Below are 27,169 nucleotides of genomic sequence, written 5' to 3' on the forward strand. Positions count from 1 at the left end.
GAGGTTTCAAACATACCCGTTACGGAAAAGGGCTGGAAATGTCGCTAAAAAAGACGTTAGTTTTTGATATTAAACGTAAATGTAATGTCGGTTGGCAGGATTCAAACACAGAACTGATAGTACAACAGCTTGCTTTAGAGCGAAGCTGTTTCTGAGGACCCTGTGCCGTCGTTGCGGGACTTCGCTGGGCTCCGGCAGCAAGTGCGCATTTCACTACCGGGCGCAAGGAGAACAATGACGATCGCCGCTCAGCCTCACGCGCCATGTATGGAGGAAAGCGGGGAGGCAGCACGGGAGGGATGGGGGTCGCTTCAACTCCACCAGCAAGTGCGTATTTCGAACGGGTTCTGCAGACCATTGTGTCTGCAGACCACTGCAGACCAACGGTTCGTACCATTGTGCGCACTGTGTTCTCGTCGCTCTTGCATTGAAGCGATAGACCGCATGAAGGTCACTTCGCTCGCTACTGCTGCCGCGCGTGTTCACACCAGCGTTTTGGCAGCGAGTGTCCGCGGAGTTCGAGTGCGATGTGCTCATGTTTGATCGTGCGTGCTGAAAACATGCTTGTTAATTAAATTCGTACGCGAATGTTTCTAAGTGGATACGGCTGATAAAACTACTATCCTTACTTCGCATAGCTGTCTACTAATTTGCTATCGCAATCGATGCTCCGCGTTTCGGGCGAAAGTGCTAGTATTATTTTACCGCCGAAAGGACCTTTTTCTGAATATGTACCGAAGACTTGTTTAACGAAATTTACGTCATCGCCCGATATAGGTCGACCCAGCCCAGCACACATATATCGAGTCGTCGTATGCGCATAGCCCTCTGCACTACAGACATCTGCACACTGCATCTGCAGACGTGCTGTTGCCGTCTGTGTTCTGCACAATATTACGCATTGAAGGAATAAGCGCTACCTATATATCCTCACTGCAACAAATGTAAGCCTACAAGTGCATCATTACTTAATTACACCGGATTAATTTCTTTGTTTTTTCACCACCCCTCTTCGTATTCGAGCGGGCGAATTCACCGCCCAACGCGAAGTATATGACGTCTCTCTGAGACTCAGCTGGTGCCGTTGAGAGTCTTGCAGTGGTCGGCGGTTGCGTTGTCCCGTTTCCCGACCGCCAACAATTGTCTTGTCTCCTGATCTATGCTTCTGAAGTGGCGGTCAGCAACTTAGTGGTGGCCGGGAACTTAGCGCAGGCGCAGGCCGCGTCCCGTCGGCTCCTCCACCGCTTTCCGTCTCCCTCATGCTTACTCTGCACATTCCTCCTGTGCTTTCCTCCTCTCTTCGCCATAGCCTTCTTTCATCTACCGCTACGCTCCGCATTCGCGTTGAGTTTTGAAGGCGATCGTTTGGTCGGTTACGCCGGGGCCGCCGACGCTCACCGCAGCAACGGGCTGAGCTGCGCTCTAGAAAAAGAAAACGTGGAGAAACCCACACATGTTTACAAGATCCTGCTTCCACATGAGCGGTGGATGTAGGAGGGTTGTTAGCTGAGCAGAGGAGGAGGGTCGCAAACTGCCGTCTCCCGGCCCGACCCGATGTTACTTCCGACGATACCGGAAGCACGACGTCTGCGACAAATACCTATAATCCTGCATCATTTCCCGCTCCAGGAGTAGTAGAGTAGAGGAGTTGTTTACTGTAGGAAAGCTGTAAGGCCGGCTGAGAGAGGACCGCGGGGACCCGGAAGTAAGCGAACTGGCTGTTTGAAAAGCGAGTCGAGAGTTGAGAACACAGGCAGAAGCGGGACGACAGAAATACGTGCCTTCAAAGGCGAGTCCACGCGCTATACCTATAGTTGCAGTGCAAACAGGTCGGTTTTCGTTCTTGAGTCTTGCAACAACTTTGAAAGTGGGCTGTGCAAACTGTACAGCAATAACGCAATGACATTTTTTTTCTTGATTTTAAAAGCTTCGATTTTTTCTTTTACTGAAAGGTTTCCTGCTATAAAAGCGGCCTTCCGTAGCTTCTAGAGCTCGGTGATACTTTTGTTATATTTATTTGGTATTCTTGGCTTGACACAAGGAATCTTTGATGGACCCGGCGTTCAACCCTAACCAGTAGAAAGGTTCGGAATTTTGTCACAACTCTAGTAGCTCTAGCGCTTTTCTCTTTTCGCAGAGATAATCAACCTCTGAACGCATAGGCAAAACCAAATTTGTTGCAATTCTAACGCCAAACACTTTGCATTTTGCAGCATTATGATGATTGGCGCGGTATATGAAACCCTGTTGCACATTGTAAATATAATTTACCTTAATATAATGTTCAATAGCAAGTAAAAAGAATAATCAACAAAAAAGTCGCAGCTTCACCGGAATTCCATGACGTCGATTGCGACAGAAATTAGTAGACGGTTATACGAAGTAAGGATGGCAGTTTCATCGGCCATATAAACTCGGAGACATTCGCTGACTACCTGAATTAAGAAGGATGCTGTGAGCGTTCACCAGCAAACATGAACTCATCTCACTCGAAGACCGCGGACGCTCGCTATCAAAATACCGACGAGAGGAAGCATATGGCAGCGTGACGTGACGTGAGTGAGCACGAAGGTCACTTCGCTGACGAGCGAAGTGACCTTCGTGTTGTCTAACGGTTCAACACAAGCTGATCGGGGAGAACAGAGCACGCACGAAGATATGAGCCGCCTGCAGATCGCTTTCTCGATACGGCACGCGCGACCGCGCGACAGCGCAAGGCACGCAGTTGCTGGCGTATTAGAAGGCGCCACCCTCCTTCCCGCGCCGCCTTCCAACTTTCCTCCCTTTCGCGCACGAGATTGAGCCGCAATCGTCAGTTGCCCTTGCACCCCGCTCACGAAATACGCAGTCGCCGCTGAAGCACACGCCGCCCACCCCATCCCTCCTATCTCCCCCCCACGGCCTATCGCGCGACGGAAGACGGCGCGTTTGCTCTCGGCTTTCATCCCTCGCACACACCAGGCTGAGCCGGGATCGTCAGCCCCCTCTCCCCTTTGCGGCGACTGCGGCGCTATCGAGACACTCCAGCACCTGCTGTGGGAGTGCCCCAACTTTTCGCTCGCGCGCGCGTCCCTTGCCCGTGTCTACCGTGGGCACGGCTTGCCATGCGACACCGTGGCTGAACTCCTGCACCCCTCGGGCTGCCCTTCACGACACAGGACACTTCTACGTGCGCTCCTGACATTCGCCGAGGCTGTCGGCCTCGCCGACCGCCTTTAGCTCCTTCACATTTCCGCGGCGTGCTGCTGTTTCTGGTGCTCTTTCTCTCCCCCTACTTTCATTCCCTAGCCCCTGTGCAGCGCGGTTGAGGTGTCCTCTGCTGAGAGACAGTTACTGCGCGGCACTTTACCCCAACCTTTCCTTCCCATCAAGAATCTCCTTCTCGGCTCCCCGTACGTGCTTTCACTCGCACTTACAGCATACGGCGCGTGGCGACGGTGTTATCGGCCTTAATCGGAATCTCTACGGAAGGTAATCAAGACGCCGACATCTAGAATGCGCCTGGCGTGTCCATATAATTGCCATTTTATTTATACGTACCCAAGGAGACAATTTTAAGACATTTGATTCGCGTTGCTAAAGGTCTTTTGTGAAATGCTCCATTTTCGTGTATCGTTTCAGCAACAGCTAAAAACTGCATGACAGAGAGTTCGCACTTCTCGGGCGTGGTGCCGCGAAAGAGAAGCGTGGTTTGACAGGCAATTTTCAACCGCCATCGAAACATAACGTGTGGTAGTATCTCTGGGCGATTGGCAACCTCTTTGGTACATCTGTTGCTTTAAAATTATACAAGTTTCAGTTGGATGCTATTGCATGCATAACCGCTTTACTAGTTTTTCAAACAAGTGTTTTGCTAAGGCTGCATCGATAGCGTACATTGCATGATAGCGTACATTGATAGCGTTCATTGACGCGACGGCAACGTTGCCGTCGCGTCATACAGAAACGCGTGGGAATCTGAAGGGAGGACATTGGAAATGCCGGGAAACACTATAGGCGCCTAATATAGAAAAAAGACTTGCCAGAAATAGACGTTGTTCAGTGGAATAAGGCATCACACCAATCACAAAAAAGTACTAAAACAGAAATCTCTTTGAAGTACAGCAGAGAAGAGCTCGTTGGTAAACCCAGCACATGAAAATGAATCCAACCAAAAAAGGTTGGAAGCCAAACTGAACGGGATTTGTTAGAAGTTCCCTTCGGAATACACTCTTTTTCGAGCTTTTTCGCACTTCGATAAAGCATACCCTCTGAACCTACTGAAACGAAACTGCGATGACATTCCTCTAAAGCTGGTCGTGAATCCAAGCACTCTTCGAACCACGTGTAACGCTCTCCTCTGTTTTCTTGCTTACTTAGGCGATGTTTCGTCGCAAAAGTCTCAAACATGCTTTCACCGCACCCCGGTACGGTAGATGTGCAGTCCCAAAGTTTTGTTCACTTTATATAGAAGTGGGTTTGTTGACGTTCAGTTAGGCTGCAGGAGCGGCGGGCAAAGATAGGGCGTATAGGCGAGGTGGGCGTAGAAACTTGTTCAGTAACGATGAGAGCACTTTGGATTTGTCGCCACGTGCGAAGACAGAGAACGGGTCGCGTTATATTGAAGCGCAGCTTAGGCGCCCGTTCCTGCGTTGAGCAACGTCGGTGCGTCTATCGGCGTCACCGAGCATACGAACACAGCCAAGGATGAATGAGCGAACGTGGCGCGCAGAGGGGGGGGGGGGGGAGCAAGGGAAAAACAGCGACAGTGAAGAGAGGGCGAGGAGGAAAGCGGAGGAAGCCATGTTGAAACATCGCCAGATGGCGCTCAGGTCTGTGCATCAATAAGGTCCCCGAAAAAAACTAAAAGGTAGCGACATTCCTCCTCACCCGCCCTCTCCTTCTCGGGGCCTTCTCGTAACTCGCTCTTTCTCTCGTATCTCGCCCCGACACTTTGGTCGTTCGCTCGGAAGTCGCCCATCGAGTTACACCAGGTGCGGCACTAGAAATTGGTGTTGGGTGTGTGAGCATAAATTTTTACCCTATTTAGGGCTTGAGTATTGTGTGATGTGCTAGGAGCGATCGTGGAACGGTATGAAACTGGCAGAAGCAGATGTTTTTTTTCTGCTTTTTCAGTGCGCAACTGCAAGATTTACATTGGCTTTGGGTTGACAGCATACTTCCAGTTAGAAGAATGATTTTGAGGCTACTTTGGCGGGCAAACTCATGTTAGTGTCGAGTACTAGCACAAAATCAGAATTCCTTGTCTCGCCAATATTGCATACGCAATGTACACGACATTTGTGTAAATGCCGGAGATTTGCTTGTGTGTTATGTCGTGCACGGCCATGCATTGGACTCGTAGGCAAGAACGCTGCGGCGGCGTGCACAGATAAGCTCTCTTCGCGTGTTATTTTCATTGCATTGATCCGATTCTCTATTTGGCTTTCGCAAGACGCTTTCCCGGCGTGAAAGGGCTGCGATGAACGTTTCGCTGGTACACGTCATAGACGATGCGCTTTCGTGTGTGCAGCACTATGTCGCTGCCGGTTCAACAACTCGGATGCGTTTACGCTACTCGAAGGACGTACACCCGACCACAAAAGTTTACGGAGCACGGGATCACAGAAAACGTTCAATTTCCAAGCAGCCTGTAGCAGTAGCCAGCAGAACTGTATAATAAAATGTTCTTAACGTATTCTAGCCGATGCCCGAAATGCAAATACCAGGTTGCATTGTGAGGTTGTGGAGACATTCAGCTTTTTCTCAAATTTCATGGTCCGTAATATTTTGTGGCCAGGTGTACGTGTGTACTAGCGTGTACCCAATCGATTGCCGTGTATCCAGCTTGTGCAGCTTCAGAATTGAATCATCTTAGTACCGCGATGACCGAATGCAAGGCGCGTGACATATTTGCCTCAATAACGCGAGCCTCCTGTGTCACGGATGCATTTAATTTGTCAGCTTGGCCACGAGCAAACCGTTCATACGATTCCATTCCCGAGAGCACTGTCACCCCAACGGACAGAGATAAATTAAGGTCACTCCTAACCATGCCGTTTCTGTACTAAAAATGTGCCATACACCGTATAATTATGTAACGTCACGCAGGTTTTTTTTTTCTCTTGCTTTAAACTACACGTTTTTGTTATGTGTGTGATAAAATTTATCGCATGTTTCGTACGCTACCACGAAATGTAATTTCTTTTTATCAGAGTATTGTTAATATTTAATTTTTATCGCCTTTTCATGCTTCAAACTACTGCTTTTACACGGTTTGATTATGCGTGCGAGCAAAGTGCGGGATCAAATTTATGCGATGCTTGTTTACTACCGCAGCTCTGCATTTGTAAGCCTGCTTTGTAGCGAATATTTCCACTCATCTCGGCGATATTTTCGTGTACAACTTTCACGCAGTGGTGCCCCCCATTACTCAATGCTCCTCATGAACCTGTAAGGTACATTGAAATAAATAAATGCAAGGAAGAAAGTTGGACGTAGAAATGGTTTCCATCAATGAGCACTTTCACCCTTTGCGCTGTTCCAAGTCAGTGTGAGCCAACAAACTCGTGCACCGCTTTACCCCGCCGAGATGGTGAACTGCAAAAAGCGTACTCACAATAGTCAAAATGATTTGCAATGACAGTGAACAGCTTGTCCTCGCACAATATATTTGCAGCGCCTAACAAAACCATGGACTGACAAAGCTACGCACAATCAGTAGAACAACAATTATTTTTTTCATAATGAATCCTTACCAACTAGCTCAGCATTTTGTCGTTCTAAACAATCACACGTGTTACGTTTCCAGCACGATATGTCCAAGAACACAGCCTACGCAACCCGCCGTGGTTGCTCAGTGGCTACGGTGTTAGGCTGCTGAACACGCGGTCGCGGGATCGAATCCCGGCCACGGCGGCCGCATTTCGATGGGGGCGAAATGCGCAAACACCCGTGTACTTAGATTTAGGTGCACGTTAAAGAACCCCAGGTTGTCGAAATTTCCGGAGTCCTCCACTACGGCATGCCTCATAATCAGAATTGGTTTTGGCACGTAAAACCCCATAATTTAACACAGCCTACGCGCTCCATAGTTTCATGCACTCGTTCACGATAGTGCGATCAGAAAAACAAATCTCAACGAGCACCGAGAATAGCCTCCGTGCATAAGCTTACCCATGCCTGAGATCCGTACCTCGTCAACAAAGAAAAAAAGAAAAAGAAAGCTCCGTACGTTGGCGTTTGCACCTCCAGGTCTCTTAAATGTAATCTCTAACATAAAACAAAAAAAACATAGTTTTTCAATGACGCGGTTCGCCACGAAACTTAACCAAAACATCCGAAATGCAATGCAAAAGCCTCGCCGTGGAAACTCGGCGGCCAACTGTCATGGCGTTGAGTGCGCCGAGATAAGGAAAAAAGAAAAAAATAGAGAAAACGGTGCGAAAAACACCACGTGACGGCGCTAAACGAATTGGCAGCCGCAAACCTTCTTTCCTGCCACCTTCCATGCTCTTCGCAGCAGCGCAGGCGGCACGATAGAAAGATTTCGCTACCTTTTAGTACTTCTATTCACGGACCTTATGCATCGCCACTGGTCTCATTGAAGCCGTTGGGTTCAGCGAGAGCAGGGGAAAAGTAAGCATGCCCGCATATAGATAAGGAAGAGCCGATTGGAACATTGCTGGAAAAAAAGTAGGGGAACGACCAAAAACGGAGACGTACAAAAACAAAGTTCACAACAGGGGGTGAGAAAATATGGTTAAGGGAATTAATCGCGGGCTTTCGGTTCTCTTCTGTTTCCTATTACTTTCCTTTTTTTTTCTCTTTCTTTAACCGAGGTATGACATCAGGCCGTATAATAGCTAGAGCTTGATGGCGCATCCCAGCACTCCGCTGCAAAGGAGACACTCATAACATCGAGCCATTCATCCACGCCAGCGGCATTTCCAGCCGAGCGGGGAAAGCAATATATATATATATATATATATATATATATATATATATATATATATATATATATATATATATATATATATATATCCCATGCACTGTGGGAATCGCTGTAAGCGAACCTTTTTCTGTTGCTTGCCTTCATTGACGCGTTATTTGGCGGTGATATATTGATCGCATGCGAGACAGTCCTAACGCGACGTGAAATGTTACCTTGCCTGCTGCGCTTGTCTTTTTGTTGTTCTCGTTCCCAAGGGCGGGCAGTGCAACCCGGTCGAAAGACAAAAAGGAAGTACTCGATGCGTACGCGATAGTGCGCTCGTATCGTGTGCTTCCTTTTGTCTTTCGTCCGGGTTGCGCTGCCCACGCCTAGGAACATGTTCTATCACCGACTCGCCCAGATTACCATCTTATTTCGGTTTGCTGTTCCCGCTCCGCTCGACGCTTTGAGCGCGCCATCGTCTCGCCAGCACAAAGTGCACGCGTAGGCACCATTCTGGGTTGCTGCCTTGTAGCTCACGAAGCTGCCTCCTCTCTCTCTCTCTCTCTCTCCCTATTCCCTCATTAACGTTCTCCCTACCTCCTCTCTCTGCTGTCGTTGCGGTTGCGGGTGAGCGCGGAGACAAGCGCGGCACTGCAGTTGTGTGCGTGAGGGGGAGGTAACGTCTAATTACGGCGTCCAGAGGGCGTTTTATATGTTGACGCGAGCTTCTCAGGTCGTCTTTCCTATGTGCAACACCCCTGTCATGTACTAACGCGATAGCGTTAAGGGATCCCGTGTGACAGAACATTCGGTGTCGTCGCCGCGGGAGTCCCTCGGCGAACAATCATTCTGAAGCATAAAGCGCAGGCCCCTCTACGAGGCACAGGCCTTGTCTTACATTCTTTCCAAAGTTATCCCTCGGAATTTCGAGAATGACAGCTCACGAACAAATGCCGTGAAACAAAACACCGACAGCGCACGCCTTTTATGTTTTTGTGACGTGGCCCCATCTCAACCATGTTCCGACGTGGCCGGCGTTGGCGGCGTGAAGGACCACAGCAGCAGCAGCGGAGAGTCGAAGAAAGAGGCAACGAAAGCTTTGCTCTAAAAGCGCCAGAAAGCTGGCCTTTGCGTTTCGCGCACACCGCAAGCGTCTCCCGGTAAAGATTTCAGTTGCATAAGCGGCAGTTGCACGTATACTTATAGCGCTGCATGTCTTGCTACCAGTCGGTCCGGTGATAGGCGCGGTGCCTAAAGTATAACGCGAAGTGAAAACGCGTACGGAGCTGCGCTCAAGTTTCTCCTGGGGGAGTATCGTAATCGTCGGTGAATTTTTAACGAGAGAGCGTTAAGGAAACCGTGTCGCAGAAAACCGGGCGTCTGTGTGGGACGTTGCGTCAGCAAAAGAAATTGCGGTCCAAATTCCGAACCACGAATACCCAACCTCTTCTCTACCACCAAAGTTGCTCATACCTTGTCTTTTATTCATCAAAGTTGTGCCTCGGAATTTTTAGAACGGTAGCCCAGAGACAAAGGTAATGGAAAAAAAAACACACACAGCGCATGTCCTTTATGTTAGCTCTGCTCAGACAGAAATATTAAAAGTGCGAAACAGTAACAGGAGATAGACCCACGCAAGAGGCCGCGTTTCTACCAGAAAGCTCGCATTCTTGCATAGCGTTCGCAGCCAGCGTTTCCAGCTAAACGTTAAGGTTACATAAGTTGCAGTTGCAGGAAAACATAAAAAGCAGTAAGGGGTTTTTGAACTCTATCGCGTTCCACACTTAAAGGCGAAGCTTGAGCGTCCTCCAAATTCTTTTTTTCGGGGGGGGGGGGGAGGGGGGGCATTTGCTGATTTGAAAGAAATAAGCTTCTTAGGCACTGCTAACACTTTCCGTAAACGTAAAGGTCCCTGTTATGCACTCTCAATTTACTTTATGATGTAGCTAATTACGAAGTCGCGGGATTAAATCCCGGCCACGGCGTGCGCATTTGGATGGGTGCGAGATACGAGAATACCCTTGTACTTAGATTTAGGCACACGCTAAAAGGACCCAAGGTAGTGAAAATTATTGCGGAGTCCGCCACTAGGTCATACCCCATAATAAGATCGTTGTTTTGGCACGTAAACACCATAGTTATTTTTCCTTTATGATATTGAATAACTTAATACTCTTCTAATGCACTCGTCGATCTAATGCGTAAATTCTGCTGCTTGGAGGCTTTCCGAATTAATAGCGAGGATACCAGCAGGGATTAAATGAGGCTTAGGGGATAGAGAAACAAAAAGAAGAAGAAAACGAGTGCACTCCAGAGACTGCATCGTTTGTAAGCGCCGCACGGCGTATTACTACGCACTTGTATACATTGTACTTCTTGTTGGACGGTATTTCCTATCGCGTAGTTCTGCTCCAAGTAGCTTCGTACTTTGTCAATCATTTTTTTCGCTTCCCTAATGAGGGGCGATTTTTCGATTAGATCCAATTATCGAACTTCAACACAAAAATGGTGACATGCGAGTTATCAGTAGTACGTTGTCGTTTCTTTTCCCCGTTTAATTTATCCACATTTTGTAATCATTTATGAAATCGGTAATTTCTTCTCGTGGAAACTACTCTTATTCGTTTTGCTTTCCATATAAAGTTCTTTGAAGTTCTGTGGTCCTTTATGTTTGTCTCTGTGTGGCTCGCTCGGTAACCTGTCACGAGTGGAGGCTTTTAAAAAATTTTGAGGCAGGAACATTGTGGTCCCGTAGATTACTCGGGCTGGTTGCTTATTCGGCTACACTTGAGCCTGTAGCTCTCACGTTTTTTTTTTTGCTGCTTGATTGGTTGAGCGGTGTGTAATAATGTGTATTTTAATGATTGGAAAATGTAGAGAGATCGGCCGGATAATGGAGCATCTGGCCTGCTACTCTACGTAAGGGAAGGGGAAGAGGGGAAGAAAAAGGGTCACAATGGGGATGATAATGGGAGGAACGAGGTGAAGGACACATTACACAACTGGTATCACAGGCGTGAGTCCAGGCCCGTGCCACCTAGGAAACACGGGCCTGGACTCACGCCTGTGATACCAGTTGTTTAATGTGTCCTTCACCTCGTTCCTCCCATTGTCATCCCCATTGTGACCCTTTTTCTTCCCCTCTTCCCCTTCCCTTACGTAGAGTAGCAGGCCAGATGCTCCATTATCCGGCCGACCTTTCTACATTTTCCAATCGTTAAAATACTTCATCTTCTTATTACACACCGCTCAACCAATCAAGCAGCAAAAAAAAAGAAAAAACGTGTGTAATAAGGGTGCGTGCAATTAGTACTGGCAGCATGACTTTCAGGCAAAACGCGCGTTGTCGATATTCTATTTCAGCGAGAGAAAGCGCTGGGGCTCAGCCAACTTTGTGCAGTTCATATCGGATAATGGGCAGTCTAGTAGAGCGAACGAATGAGCGGTAATGAATTTTAGTTAAATTACGTGGGGTTTTACGTGTCGAAACCACTTTTTATGAGGCACGCCGTAGTGGCGGACTCCAGTAATTTTGACCACCTGGGGTTCCTTAACATGCACCTAAATCTAAGTACACGGGTGTTTTCGCCTCCATTGAAATGCGGTCGCCGTAGTCTGGATTCGATCCCGCGACCTCGTGCTCACCAGTCCAACACCATAGCCCCGGAGCAACCATGACGGTCGGTAATGAAAGGTAAATACAGTCGACAAATTCATTGGTAATGAAAAAGAAAAGCAGGGGTGCTGTATTGTCAAGAGGACCACGAGGTTTACGGGCGAAATACGGATGTCGCAGAAAAGAGGTGGCAGCGGATTTCCCGGAGACCCCTTCGCTTTGCAGCGATAACTAACCGACTAATGGCGGTGAACATCAGTGTCAAAAGCGGTGCGAGAGCGCACTTGATGAAATACTTTATTGTCGGGCTCCAGCGTGTTGCTGCTGGTGCAGAGCACGCAGTCGGCATGAGTCGACCCTCCTGCAAACTATACATTCGGCGGACGGACGGAGGGAGACAAATAGAAGTATAAAACAGGGCTTGTCTGTTGTGTTTCTTGGTATCCTTGTTTTATTCGCCATGTTCAACCTCAGTTCTAGGTATGAACCCACTAGCCCTCATCAAGATGTTACTAATAGAAAGAGAAGTAGCCTGGATTAGATAGACGGTGATATAGATGGATCGATATATCTTGGAGGATTGGTCTGATTTATTGATGCGCTTAAGGTCCGATGTAATGCGGCTGCTATGCGGTACTTTGTAGGGCACGTTTTCGGATTGATTCCGGCGACATGGTGCGTTTTAACGCTAGATTCTCGATACATGCACACTTTTTCGTTATGGCCTTAGGTCGATATTCAGCTCACATCGATGTAGAGGCGACGAGGCAAAGGGTTCGACTTTAACATCTGCTTGCGCAATCACGACCGCGCGGTTCCATCTCGCAATTGAGTACGCAACACGACTTGTCATGCCCTCCAGAAATATTATGCACACATCTGACACACTAGAAATGATGGAGAAATTTCGTGAGCAGCGCACTGACTAGATCGATAGGGTTTAATGTCGCAAGATCGACTGTGTAAGAGGCACCTCAGTAGAGGGCTTCGGAATAATGTTGCCCACCAGGTGTCATTTTTCCTTTGACTCAGACGTGCTATGGAAAAGCATGTTTGCCTCATGATCCCTATTGGAATGGGGCTACCGAGGTTAGAAATCGCACCAGTCACCTCGTGCGGGACTCTAACCCCCGTATTCAGAAATGCAACATAAGTTGAAGCCCATGCTTGACTTGATCCGAGTGACGCCTATCGGGAACGCGCCGAAGGAAACGCAGTGAGCGTCTTTGGGCACGTTAACGCCAGGCGTCATCTAAATTAAGTCAAGCATGTGCTTTGACTTAAGTTGCATTTCTGCATACGGGGGTAAAACGCCGTACCAACGGAGCCATCATGGACAAGGAGGCAAGGACTTCGATCCAGGTTGCCCGACTGATATTGCAGTGCGAAACTAAAGCAGTATTTGCCACTTGCCGTTGCCAGCTTTTCGATGTAGTCATCCGGGGCACCCAAGGACGCGAGGCCAATCTCCTGGGAGAACCTCGCGAAGCTAGGGTCTGCGAACAGCGGTGCATGGCCCAGAAGCTCGTGGCAGATGTCCCTGCGAAGCCGAAAAAAGAAATACGTCACGAGTGAGACTACTGTGTGAATTGGGTGTGAGCACTGTGGCGAGAAGGCAGCTAAGGTTGAACGGGGTTTTTCGAAATGACATGGAAATCAATTCTTGTGTTTTGCGCGCAGTAATGACAGTCTAGCTGACCGGCAACGTCGAAGTGGCGTACTCCGGATTAAGTTTGGCTACCTGGCGTTCTTTAATGCGCACGTCAATCTTGGTATATTTCTTTGTCGCTGACTACATAGAAACGCCTTCTGATTGTACTGCTTGTTCTAAGCCGTTACCATCGGATGCGAAATATTTAAAGTGTTCGGTTTGCCAGGAAGGTTACCACCTTGGAAAACGATGCTCTGCAGTAACTGGAAACAGCTACGCGGGAATGAGTACCATTAAACGTGGAACCTGGTTGTGTAATACATGTCGACCGGATAAAAGCACACAGGGATACTTGACACAGACACCAAAAGAAGGATCATCTTCCCAGCATTTTGTTGCTGTAACTGAGAAACTAGACCGACTTGGATCTGATGCAGAAATGGTAACCACGAAAGTAGAAGAACTTTTTAGATTTAAGGACCTGGTTGGAAAGATTGAGAACGCAATACAGGAAGTACAGATTTCAATCGAATTTTTTTCCTCAATATGTGACTCGGTAGAGGAGACAGTCAGCAACAATCAGACTGAAGTGGCGCAATAGCGTTTCAAAGTTGACTCGCTGTGTTCTACCGTGCACTTCCTGTCAGACCTGATTAACAAAGTAAGAGAGCAAATGAATGAAATGGAAGAATATAGCAGGAGAAAGAATTTTGAGATCCATGGGTTTCCCACCAAGCCAAAAGAGAATCTGCAATCTTTACTCTGTGATCTTGCGGAAAAACTTGAGATAGCTAACTTTGCAGCAACTCAAGTCGCTGCTATTCACCGTCTTCCCAGCAGGGACAATACTCCACCAGCTATTTTTGTTCAGATGTGCTCCGTTGAAGCCAAGCAACAATGGCTTCGATCACGTAGATAGCTGCCTGGATTAATTCAGAATGACTTTGCACAGTTGTTTTTCAATGACAAACTCACACTGGTTAACCGTGAAATGTCCTGGCTAGCTCGTACAAAAGGAAAGGGGAAATCCTTCAGGTACCTCTGGACAAGAAATGGCAAGGTTTTTGCAAGGAAAACAGACGGGGCTTTCCACTCGTTTGAATTAATACAAATCAGACATTGAAAGGCTTTTGTAATTATGGATAGTAGTTCTTTCAAGGCTTGCAAAAACTTTTCAGAAATTTCTTGTTTTTGCTCTTGTTCGGGTAACGTCACCTTCCATGTTACTTGTGTGAACATAAGAAGCATTCGTAAGCACTGCGATCATTTAGTAGCCATTCTATATTTTGTTCCGTTGCTTTTTGATATCGCGGTACCGAAACCGAGATAAATATTTGTCCGGATTTATTTTCTCGTTTTCTGTTGCCAGGCTATCAGACATTCTCATTCTTTCGTTCGATTGGGAAAGGTGAGGGAGTAGCTGTCTTCATAAAAAAGTACTTGGTCAGCCTCCGAACTAAATTTCACCTTTCGACCATGCCGAAGCTGTTACTCTCCACTTATCGAATTCTCAATTTTTTCGGGCCTTGCTTGCCGTATATCGCACCCCCCCCCCCCATGGGGAAAGAGGCGTTTTTTCTTGGCTGAGCTCGCTTCAGCGTTATCACGTCTAGGAACCGATGAATGTATCTGCTTCACAGGCGACATTAGTATAGATACGCTACGACCAACAGTAGGGATAGTTGCTGATCATCTAGATACACTGTCTGAATGGGGAATTGAAGCGACAATTCACGCAGGAACTTGCGAGTATTTATATCTCAACGTCTTGTTTCATCCTGCATTGATCATGTAAATGTTTGTGCCCATAATCTTGAAGTTAAACCTGCCATTGCACACGTCAAGCTTTCTGACCATTACTTCCTCCGCTGTCGACTGAAAGACTGTGATTCCCTTATTACAAGAGGCTTTTAACGCCATCAAACGAATCTGCATAACGGATCCAAGGCTATTTGACAAACTAGTCCAAGAAAATGACTGGGATAGCTTTTTATGTAGTGTCATCGGGAAACATGTAGCATGAAATTGTAGCTGCTTTTGATTTTTTTTTTAGGCAGGGGGCAACACGTGTTGTCAAAATTTGACAACGTAACCTGAGCCAGAAAATGGATGACCAGCGCAATCTTAGCCGCTCTAAAGGAAGAAGACTTGCTGTGCGCTAAGGCCAAGCTCTCGCCTAAGTGCGATGGCAAGTGCTTAAAATATAAATGTGCCAGAAACAAGGTAGATGCAATGATTAGATTTGCGAAACGCTGTCACTTTCGAAATAAATTTCAAAAAGCCCGACCTGACATGAAGAAAACGTGATCCCTTATCAACTATCTTAGACAAGGCAACATTTCAACGCCTAAACAGCGACTTTCATCTTATTTTTCTGCAGATGATGAAACTGTGGCAAACAAATTTAATCAGTCCTTTTCAAGCAACTCAGGACTCAGAAAATGGTGGCCATCTGTGTGCACTTTAACACCTAGCTTGCTAGATGCCGCATATCTTCCCTTCTCACCCTTGACGAATTGAGGTCCGTTGTTTTTAACCTTAAGGTAAATAAATCGCCAGGCTCTGACAAAATCTCTGTGAGCGAACTTCACAGGAATTTTGACGCAATTAAACATGTATTGCTATCTCTTCTAAACTTTATTTTGCACGCTAATGTTATTCTAGTGGAAATGAAAACCGCAATAGTAATTCCGCTTCATAAGCAAGGTCCACGCAATAATATTGAAAATTACACACCTCTTTCGATAATACCCTTTATAGCTCAAATATTTAGAAACAAGTGGCTCTTACGATAACGCATTTCCTAGATAAGCACAGTGTAAGATCATCATATCAATACGGATTTGTCCAGGGAAAGGGCACCCGAAAACTGTTTGGTTTTTTGATCTATTAAATTCTACACTAGATGGCGACCGGGTAGCTTGTGCTTGCTTTATGGATGCTTCTAAGGCATTTGACAGTGTTTGTCATGACATTTTGTTACAGAAACTGTCTCTGCTGGGCCTTCGTGGGTAATTCTTGAATCTATTAACTAACTTTCTGCAGAATAGACAACAGTGTGTAAAAGTGGGTATAGTTTAAGTGTTTTTACACACATTAATTCTGGAGTTCCTCAGGGCTAAATATTAAGCCCCCTGCTCTTCAACATTTAGGTGACTTATTTGTCCGATGTTGTAGGTGACCATATATATGAATACGCCGATCATACAGTTCTTGTATTCTGTGCAACTAATATCTCCGATTCAATTAGCTCCTCCCTGAAAAAGGTAGCTAAAGCTATGGACTGGTTCGTGGCGATTTTAATAAACGTCAACTCTTCTAAAATGCAACATGTACGTTTACATAACCTCACGAAAAAGAATCCTGCCTCTGAAACCGTTATTCTTACACACATCTGACTATTATGCATGCACATGTCAACCGGTTAAATACGCGTCTTCTGTTATCTTGGGTTGCGCTTTGACTGTGATATTTTATGGAACTTGCATTTGTCCCACCTCTGTAACAGGTTGCAAGCCATGTCCTGTGTATTATTCAACATGCAAAGACTTATTCAAATCTCGGTGCGAAAAATTATTGTGAATGATTAAGTACAGTGCGCTACGTTATGGCTTGACTGTTTATGGTCCCTGCAGCCTTAGTTGGAGCTCAAGAATTAAATCAATTTTAGGTTCACTGTTGTCAATAATGGCGTACTATTTGTGTCGAAGGAAAGATACAGATGTCTTCAAGTTGTTGAATTTGCCAAACTTCACTTCTCTGATTCTAGAAAATGTCGTAATTAATGGTTTCTGGAATAGCGATTTTAATATACGGTATACATTAGCCCGTTCCCTGAGACCGAAGGAATTGTAGGGGATCCCCAAGACGGCATCGAAGTATGGGAGAATTTAATAAATTGCCAAGACTTGTGTTTGAAACTAGTGCGAGACGTGGAATCCAAAAATTACTCAGGATTTTCGAAGTGGGAAAGAACATTTTGTATAAAATCTTAAATATTTTGTTCCGACCCGCTAAGAGCCAACTCCGCTAATAACCATGCGCAATTTTCTGTGACCTGACTGTCGGGTCCTGCCAGTCAAGCCCTCTGCGGCTTTGGCAGTTGCGCCATTTGTGCTTTGTTTTATTGCGAAAGTAATACTGTTCGGGGTTTCCGCTCTTGGCCGTCGTCCCGGAGAATCCACCATTGACCTTTAGCGTGACCTATGTGTGACGTCATACCAGCTGTGGAAAAACGGGGTCCCAACTCGGCTCGTCGCGATCGTCCCAGCGAATCCTCCATGCTGCAGCTGCGCGCCGCTGCCGCGAGGGGCGCTCGCTGTACGTGACGTCATGCCAGCTGTGGAAAAGCCCCCCCCCCCCCCAACTCGGCTCGTCGCTATCGTCCCAGCGAATCCGCCACGTGCCGCTGCCATGGGGGGGCGCTTCGCTCTACGTGACGTCATGCCAGCTGTGGAAAAGCGGCCCCCCAACTCGGCTCGTCGCAGTCGTCCCAGCGAATCCTCCACGGTATGGCGGATGATGTGTATAAGGTGAAGCTGCAACGATGTGCTGCAGCTAAGAAGCGGTGGCGTGCGGAAGAAACGGATGAAGAGCGGGAACAACGTTTAGCTAAACGGCGTGCTCATTGTGCAGCAAGGCGAATGCGTTCAACATTTCCTGATCTGGGTGCATCTACAGGTATCATGCATGCTCTCAATGCTGACGCGACTATGGCGACACCTGATCTTTCGACAGCAAGCCTTATGGATGCTTTAAATGGCGACGAGACTGCATCTACACGTTTGATGAGCAGTATGGAACTCTACAACCTGAACAGAAGATTGCTTTCGCAATACACTAGGCTCAGCCAAGCTAAGCCACTGCCAATTTTTTTTTGTTTATACTGTATTGTATTGTATCTGAAGCGATTAACTAAATGCCACTAAACTTCTAATCTCCTGCAACGTGGTTTATTGCATGTAGCGATTGCTTGCCTGCCCGATAAATCCGCAAGGCACGAACACCGACATAGTGCGGGCCACACGACCAATGCCACCACGGATTAGGCAGCCTCCGGTATCGGTCCTGTTTTGAGCCCACCATCGCTGGGCCCAGCCCAGTTTACTGCTGTGCTACATCCAGGATCAGGCCGCATTAAAAGGCCACAAACCGCCGAAGCAGACGCACCAGAAGCCAAAAAAAGAAAGATGACACGAAAGGATTGGCTTTATTGAAGGAATTATGTACATGAAGGAGTACTTATGTTGCACTGAGTATGTTTAGGTAGCGTCTGGTGCTTCACTGCGTAATTCTGCGGAGGACAGAGCCAGCAACAGGCACATCTCTATACGAGTTGCGCAGGTAGGACCACGCATATGCGCTCTGGCTATGCGAGCGCTCTTCTCTGAGTGAGTTATTCGGAGAGACAGTACCGCGGGAGCAAACAGCAGAAGCACCAAACTGTAGCCCCATGGTTAGCGAAGTCCGGAATAATTCGCCAATAAAGGTTCGTTTCATTGCGATAAAGTACTACATAACCGTCTTCCAGATCGCCTGATGCGACCCAAAAGGCACCACTAGACTCAAACAAAGATATAACAGATAAATGGAGGCGCATGCCACTTGTCTCACGACTCCTTGAACTTACCGGTAAGGGCATGACAAAAGACATAAGCGCTAGCCAATCGCCGGCGCCTCACATTATCGCTTGCCATGGCAAATATAACGTTTTGCAACGGTGCATATTTCGCTGTAATAATTTTAGATTTACTGCTTACCGCTGCAATAGCCGCGTTTACATCGATGCGACAGGATCGTATCGTGTTTCTGGTACGCTGGTAAACTTCGTAGTTCTTTTCCTCCACTGTGAATCAATATTTTTCCTGTACAGATACCTCAACACTCTCCCAGCCCATTTACATTCTTTCATATACTTTCCATATTGCTCATTGGCTCATGCACCCGCGCATCGCCCTCTACAGGAAGCGGCGAAAACCAAGGGCGAAACAACGCACGGGCTGCGCATGCCGCACGTCGTCTGCTTCCGAACTACCCCTTCGCATTCCTCGCACGCGGATCGCGGTGGAGCTGTGCAAACAGCGTGTACGTGCAGCGCATTCCCTTTTCGCACTACACAAGCCGGACCCAGTTTCTGGCGAGTGGGTTTCTGTCGGCCAGTAGGGGAGAGCCACACGAAGGCAGCAGTCTGTTTTCCTTCTCTCCCTCAATGCGATACGTCAGCGTTCACATGCATCGCGTGAATCGATTACCCATTTCAAACTGCCCTCTCTTGGCGCATCAGTGCGATTCGTCTCCCTGGCACGTTCCCACCGTTTACTTAGATGCGATGCCATGCGCCACTTTAGCATTCATCTAAATGCACTGAAGATGAAACAGTCCTGCTTTTTTTTGCAGCGAAAGCTGTATATGACTAACGTTCCATAGTTTTTTCATCGTCCGACGACGGAAACGGACTTGGCGATTCCTAACAAACTCTTACAGGCGCAGAGCGGAGACGCAGGTGTAAAAATGGGGAACAGATTAGAACGCTCGTCCTGAACAACAATGTGACGTCGACGCTATTGCAGTATAAAACCAGGAGAGGTATCGCCGTTAAAAACAGCTGCGTTATCGATGGGGTGGACACGTATAGTTCGTACACCCGAAGAACAACATGCGTACGAGGAGCGCCGGGGGGAACAGCAGCGAGAACGTAAACGGCGCCGGCGCGAAACGACCACCGACGAAGAACGTTGCCGCTTTGCTGAACGAAAACGACAATCGCGTGGCCGATCACGTCCGAGCGAGCAATGACGCCAGACCCGCAGCGCTAAATATGACAACCATTCCACTTTGTGAAGCTGGAAGGCACTTCGCTTTTCGTTTGAGAACTGTCATCAGCTTTCACTGCCATTACATCTTCACAGAGTGGAATGGTTGCCACTTCTTTTGTTTGTCTGCATCGTTCAATAGAACACTAAGTTTCATTGTTAGACTGGTTTATCTGTTCATTCAGAAACCAGAAGCACAAATAATCCACGTGACTGCATGTGCTCGCTGCTGCAATGGCGTAGTGTACTTACGGTCGTAATTGTATTGCTACCCGCCGTGGTTACTCAGTGGCTATGGTGTTTGGCTGCTGAGCACGAGGATGCGGGATCGGATCCCGGCCACGGCAACCGCATTTCGATGGGGGCGAAATGCGAAAACACCCGTGTGCTTAGATTTAGGTGCACGTTTGAAAGTGCCACAGGTGGTCGAAATTTCCGGAGTCCTCCCCTACGGCGTGCCTCATAGTCATAAAGTAGTTTTGGCACGTAAAACCCCATAATTTATTTTAGTTGTATTGCTACACTATTATCAATCCATGACAAAAATCTCATCAACGAATGGCTTAGATGCCTGAGGACGTTTTTTGTCTTGCGGCCGAGAAGGCATACTGACCAATACAACGAAACCTCACGGCAGTGCTTTTCCACCTGGGTTCACATTATTCTTTAATAGTCTCAATGATTCCACATTTGCGAGTGCTTGGAAAACCGCTCGCGTGATTCCTGTCTTTATAGTTGGCGCTGAAATGTACGCCGAACTGCACGTCGCAAACTATCGGCCGATTTCTCTTATATCTTCCAGTCCAAGGCATTCCGAGTTAAGTAGAGCGTATAATTGAAAAAAAGAAAGAAAACGTGGAGTGATGCTCCAACAAAAGAGAAAAGGCGAAAAGGAAACTGAAACTTAATGATGTTTCGACAGCTCCTGCGGGAGCCTTGGCCACAGTAAAAGCTCCCTAGTGGGACTTTCCTGGTAGCACGTAAGCATTCCTTTCAGTCGTGTACCTCGCACACATACGTCTATGACGCATCCGAATACATGTGGTTGTATGATGGATACGTTTTAATAATAAATTTTTTGATAATTTAAATATGTTAGTTAGGTACAACTAATTGTGTGATAGTAACGTTTGCTTAATTAGGCCCAATTAGTCGTATGGTGCCGAAGCTTGCTTAAGTAAATAATTACCTAATTAGGTTTCAATAATATTCAAACCCTTCATGAAATTATGAGCCCTAATTATTTACCTCTAATTTTCCCTATTGGGTTAGTGTTTTTAAACTAACATGAACAGCATGAGCATGAACCTCACTACTACGTTAGCCCTATGTTAACCTAGCTTAAGGGTCTTACTCGGACTTAATTAATTCTGTCGTAATTAGTGTTGTCGCATTTAATTAACCTTAACTAGCTTTATACCGTTTTAGTAATAGTATGTCTTGGCATGGTTTCTCCGTCCTTAAGTGTGTCTAATATCTATTGGATGTAATTTTGTGTTCTTTCGTTTTTGTTCCTCTGCTTACATCATCATTTTTGTGAAACGCTCAATTTTTTTACTTGTAACCTGTGGTCATAGTTGTTTCATCTTCTGTCTTTTTTCTTGTTGTCTTTCTCTGCGCGCTAGTACTTAACCTTCGGTTATGCGCGGACCCGTAAAATACTGATTGATTGATTGGCTGATTGTGTCGTTCTTCCGAAGGAACAGACGGCAGGATATGATGCCAAGTCCCTCATTCAACGATGTGAAGCGACCCCCCCCCCCCAAAAAAAAAAAATAACCCTACAAACTGCCACGAAGGTTTCACTGAAATTCGCAGTGCGGGTGGGTGTTCAAGACCGGGAGAAATTGCCATCCAAATGAGATTAGTACGGAGATGCAATGGGAGCCCCATACTGGTTTCTCACAAAAGAAAACCTCGCAGTTATAGAAAAAGTATTCCACGTCGGCGGATTCAACTAGGCACTAAACGCCTTTTCGGTGCAATCGATTCCATCTGAGTTAACCAGGTGGTTAGCAGATTGCAGGAAATAGGCGAATTAATCGACAACTCACAGCGCAGGAGCCACAAATATGGCAAAATAGTTCCACAGAAATCTGCAAGGCAGTGAAGGTTTTATAGAAAGGGGCAAATTGTCATCCGTCTGAGATAGTATCGTGCTCAGCTACAAAGAAATGTCAATAATGGCGTAACGTTACTAATGAATAATAATAATAATGATGATGATGCCGACAAATGAAACTCATTTGACAGACCCCGTTTACCGTAATATTGTCCCTGCTTACCTCGCTATCGATTGTTTCGCCCTCAACCTGTACTCTGCTATAGTGCCCTGTTTAGCCCAGAGGACAGAGCGACGGCTCGTGAAAGGAATTGATCCCCTCGTCCAGACGTGGGAATTGATCCCCACGTCTAGACGAGGACGAAGTTTGCTTTAACAGCGACGCTTTCTTACCGAGAAACCCGTACGGCTTTCTTTTGCACCATGCAGCACCTGCATCTGAGTGTCTATGCCGCTGCGCCGTTGAGCTCGGGGCCGAGCGTTTAATCACGCTCACGGTGACCGCGTTCATGCAGTAACCAAATGCAAAACGGCTCGTGCACTTACGTTCAAGTTGTCATTCGAGGAACCTGAAGTGGTCAGAATTATTCCGGAGCCTTCCACTGCGGCGTGTCCCCTAATCAGATCGCAGTTTCGGCGAACGAAAGTCGAGACTTTAATGAAATTGTCTTTGCTGCTTCGACCTACTTTCGGCGCGGAGTGACGAGGAACCCTCCGGAAGTCAAACATAAAAGCTAACGTGCAGATTTATATTGCGGTTCCTGGTGAGCTTACTTCGAGAACAAGTTCTGTGTAATTCCTTAGAGGAGAACGTTTGACAAAAGGAATTTTAATCATCTAGGTGAGAGTGACTTGAAAGTATAACGTCATACCCTGTGGTATGACAATTTTTTTTCTTCAAATTTGAAGTTTGAGTTTATAAACACGCGAAGCACATACAGAAAGCTAAAATACAGACGAGGATTTCAAAGTATTGTTGCTGAAAACGGGACTTTCACTGCTGCCACGTTTCCGACCCTCGTGCTTCGAGCTCATGATTAATTTGGCCTTTACCTACAATTGTGCTAGCGTCCTGGTTACCTCGAATAGTACACGTAGAACTACCTCCGCGGAAACGCTTTGATTTCGTGTTTCGCCACGGGTCCAGGGTGCACATTTCAACTTCGAAGCCTCCTTCCTCAGCAGCCCGGAGGAAAGATAGCAAGGCAAAGAAAAAAATGGGGGGGTAGGGGGTAAACCAAACGAGCATCCGGTTTGCTAACGTCACACTGGGAGTAAGAGAAGAAAAGGGAAATAGAAAGAGGAAAAAAAAGGGGATAGAGTGAGATCTGCTCGCACAAAGTAGCACGCGCAGCAGGCCTACAATTGGTCGCTGATGGCGGTGGAGTTCCAACAACTGCTGTCACGCTATAGATTTCTGCGGCGAGGGAGGTGTGGCCAGGGTCGAAGTCTTTTCGTTCATTTGATGCGGTCAGTCAATCGATTCGCTGGACGTCGTACTGAAGGCCACTTCAGGACAGGTGCTGCATAAAATTTGTTGCGGGGCGGGTTGGTTGAAGGCTAGCGAATGCATGACAGCGCGATGAGGAGAGATAGACTTCTGAAGGAGGAAGTAAAAAAAAATGGAGTAGCGCCCACTCTGTTCCTTTCTACTGCCTCCTTGTTATATCTATCTTTCCTCGTAGAGCTAACGTGCATTCCTTGGGTGCTCAATAGTTTCCTCAGACCTACAAGCGGTCGTAGGTTGGTGTACTGGCCATACCAATGCGGCAAGCGAACAGGTTCCTCAAGGTCACAGCCGAGCGGATTTTTCTTCGTAGCCTCGTGCATCCCTCAGATCGATGACAATTTTCCCTTCTTCAGAGAAAAGTTAAGATCGTTAAAAACTTTCAGTGAATAAACAAAAGCGTAGTAAAGACTGAATCATTTTTGTGTCGTAATAAAAACGAGAATCATGATCTGCAACGCAATACGAGGAGTTCCTGACGAGAAAAAAAAAAACACAAAATTCTACGCGACGAAAGAACACCAAAAGGGCTGGAAAATGGAGCCATAAATCACACAATACGGCAAAAAGGAGGATTCCGTGTTGTGCATTTACAGTGCAAAGTTTTCGTGCTAGTAGCAAGAAAATCAAGTAGGAATGCTGTGGAAGATATGCGCTGTCACTATTTTTTTCTTTCGCTTTCACGGAGACGGTTAAGCTTCATTGGGCGAACCAATAAACAAACAAGCCGTCTTAGAGGAATTGCTCACAGGTATTTTGAAACCTGACCAATAATGATTGCCTGACTCGGTCTGCACAAAAATTCATGAATAGAGCATTTGATTTCAGAAAGGGGAGTTCGTGATCTAATGAAAGGGAAAAAGAGACGATTTAGGCAATGGTAGGAGATGAAGTGATGGCTATGCAGTTCTGGTGAAGCCTCCTGGATGACAATCCAGAATTCTGGGGAAATTGATAGGCAACTTTTGTAGTTCCAGAATTTTTTCCACTGCTATGTCTATTTGGAACTTTTCTATATTTTTCTCCGAACATAGAAATGTAGAAAGACTGAATATATTGAACAGCATCTTCTTATTTCCATCTGGTCTGTTAGGAATTTGCAGCAGCGCATTCTTTGGCCGAATGCCGTGATTACATTTTCAAAGCATCACCATCATGTTCTTCATAAAAGCGACGATTTACATTTTTAATGTAACTTGTTCTCATAAAAATACACAATTGTAAAATAATGCCATGTTCCGGCTCATTGATTTCTTTACTAACTCGGAGTGTTTTGTTCTCATGAATCATAAATGTAAAATAATGCCATGTTCTGGCTCATTGAGTTCTTCATAGACCCAGAATATGGATCGCCATGTAGCGGCGTCTGCCGTATTACTTCACAGGCGTTCACCAGCCTCGGCCACAATAAAAAGGCATAAAAATTGAATGCTAAACATCGGTCCCAATGAGATGCTTAAACCATTGGTATACGGTGCCTCCAAAGTAGCTCCTGTTTGTTCGTTCATTAACCTATGTATTCTCGTAATTTTTTGCAAATAATGACGTTAAAAAGCTACAATGATGGAAAAGGGTTTTGATCAGGTTAGCGATACTGTTGTTTATTCGGAAATTTTTCTATTTGAAAGAAATGAAAAGAGCATGGGGAAGCTGAAGACTGAGTGCACGCCAAAGTCGGAAGTACTCACGGTTCAGGTGTATAAAGTGGCTGAGAAGGATGACGGATGTACTGTGTGGAGTGAAAAACGCGGAAGGCCAAGCCAGCCAGGAAGTCTCTTGAGGAAAGGAGCCCAGCTACAGGCCTCAGCGTAAAGCCTGTGCAGTCTGGATTAAGAAAAAAAAAGAATAAACAAGAAGAACCGTTCCATGAGAGAACTTAGAGGAACAACATGTATCAACCTTCAAACCAGACATTCGTACCAATAATATCAAACGCAGTGACTGCTTTCCTTATAACGTTAAATTAACGTTCCTGAATAAAATGTGGTCGGACATGGCAAATTGGCGAGGGATTTAGTGGGCAAGTTGATGGAAAATAAGTTTACAGTGACTCTGGTGGAGTTCCGGCGTGGTGCGGAGTTGGAAACATTTATTCGATTATTGTTTTATACTTTATGTGGCTTTCCGGGAAATCCTGAGCCCCCTTCCCCCAAACAGGTTGGTGGAAATGATGTATGACTGTTGTCCACTTCTAGACTTCTACCGTCATCTTGTAATCCAAAGCGGGTGCTATTTTCATTATATAGCTTTGTATTTTGTGTAGCTCCTGAATCGTGCGGCGCGCTTAATTATCTAAATAGTGAGGATGAGGAACGCAGCGACCGCTGCGACAGGAGTGGCTTTTTGCGAAAGGAACTTGCTGACTTGCGCGTTTTACTTATGCGCTACTAGACGAGCAGTAATCAAAGGCAAAGAGAAAAGCAGCGTTCGAGTGTTTTCTGCCCGTTAGTTTGGACAAACCTTAGACCTGCGCCAGTTCCGACGACTCGGGCACTTGACGAAAGGCTTAGGCGAAGCCAACGTACTTGTAATCCCTTCCCCACTCCTGCGAGGATGAGCCAGCGCTATTAAATCGAGAAGTCGGCAGTTTCCAGCAGGCTGCAACTGGCAGTCAAGTCGCTGCTGTTTAACTGCCGCGACCAGCAAAGCAGGCTTTACGGTTCGGCGAACTTGGAACGGTTCCATTAAATAGGAGCGCTACGTGTAAGAGAGTTGTCTAACTTAACTTCTGGTCCTTTCGCACTAGAATGTAAAAAAAAATGTGTTTCGCACAGAATTAGCATTTCTTTCAGCACACTTAGTTTATAACAATGCCTGGCACTGCTTTTTTTTCCGCCACGATCAATCCGAAGTATGGGCGTCTTCTGCCATGATTCCACTTAACAAAAAAAAAAAGAAACGAATAGTTTATTCCATGGCATCACAGCCTACGATATGCACTTCGGATTTTTTCTGGACCAAGAAAGCAAGTAATGCCTAAAAACGCGGTAGTAAACTGTGAACCAGGCGTGGAAACTGTGCGAAAGTTAAGCGCGATCAAGCTGGTGCGTTTTGCCTGGAAAAGCTGCGCATACAGGGCGTGCCCTTTTACGGACCAATCAGTAGGCACGCGTTAGGGAGGTGACTGACCTCCGCAACTAGTACAGCCAACCCTCTTTATTTCAAAAGGTGCGCTTTAAGTATGTATGTTCTAATAATTCTGCGTCAGTGAATATGTCATAGCGTATTAAAGCGATGCTTCCTTCGAAGCCTCCTGTCTGCTGGTTGCAACCGCTGTCTAGCCGTAGAGTACACGCACAAGACCACACTCATATACTGAATCAACCCATTTATAATATATATATATATATATATATATATATATATATATATATATATATATATATATATATATATATATATTATATTATACTATACTATGTTATCCCCAGTGAACACTGGGTAGAATTCCAGCTGATTCTTGAATATTGGCATCATTATTGTTGGTGACAAGATCGGAAAACCAGCATCTAACACAGTGTTTTCTAATAGCAGCTGGAACTTTGTGAAAGACGTGACCTTTGTCGCCGCTAGTGCCTACACGTTTCTCTCGAGGAAAAAATTCAG

At 46.3% G+C, this 27,169-nt stretch overlaps 1 protein-coding gene and 1 long non-coding RNA gene across 4 annotated transcripts in view; one reads left to right on the forward strand and one right to left on the reverse strand.

Annotated features, from left to right (window-relative positions):
- LOC139050592 (uncharacterized) overlaps window positions 1-27,169 on the forward strand; it is a 107,065-nt gene that overhangs the window by 25,507 nt on the left and 54,389 nt on the right. The window lies entirely within an intron of this gene.
- Window positions 1-27,169, reverse strand: part of Hn (phenylalanine hydroxylase) — a 107,069-nt gene that overhangs the window by 18,751 nt on the left and 61,149 nt on the right. For all 3 annotated transcript variants that reach the window (XM_065444619.2, XM_065444618.2, XM_065444617.2), the window contains exons 8-9: window positions 25,252-25,387; window positions 12,945-13,071 (exon numbers count right to left, since the gene is read on the reverse strand). In XM_065444619.2, coding sequence (XP_065300691.2) covers window positions 12,945-13,071; window positions 25,252-25,387 — 263 coding nt within the window. The remainder of the gene's footprint in view (window positions 1-12,944; window positions 13,072-25,251; window positions 25,388-27,169) is intronic.

The sequence above is a fragment of the Dermacentor albipictus genome, chromosome 10 (genome assembly GCF_038994185.2).
Source record: "Dermacentor albipictus isolate Rhodes 1998 colony chromosome 10, USDA_Dalb.pri_finalv2, whole genome shotgun sequence".
Classification (NCBI taxonomy): domain Eukaryota; kingdom Metazoa; phylum Arthropoda; class Arachnida; order Ixodida; family Ixodidae; genus Dermacentor; species Dermacentor albipictus.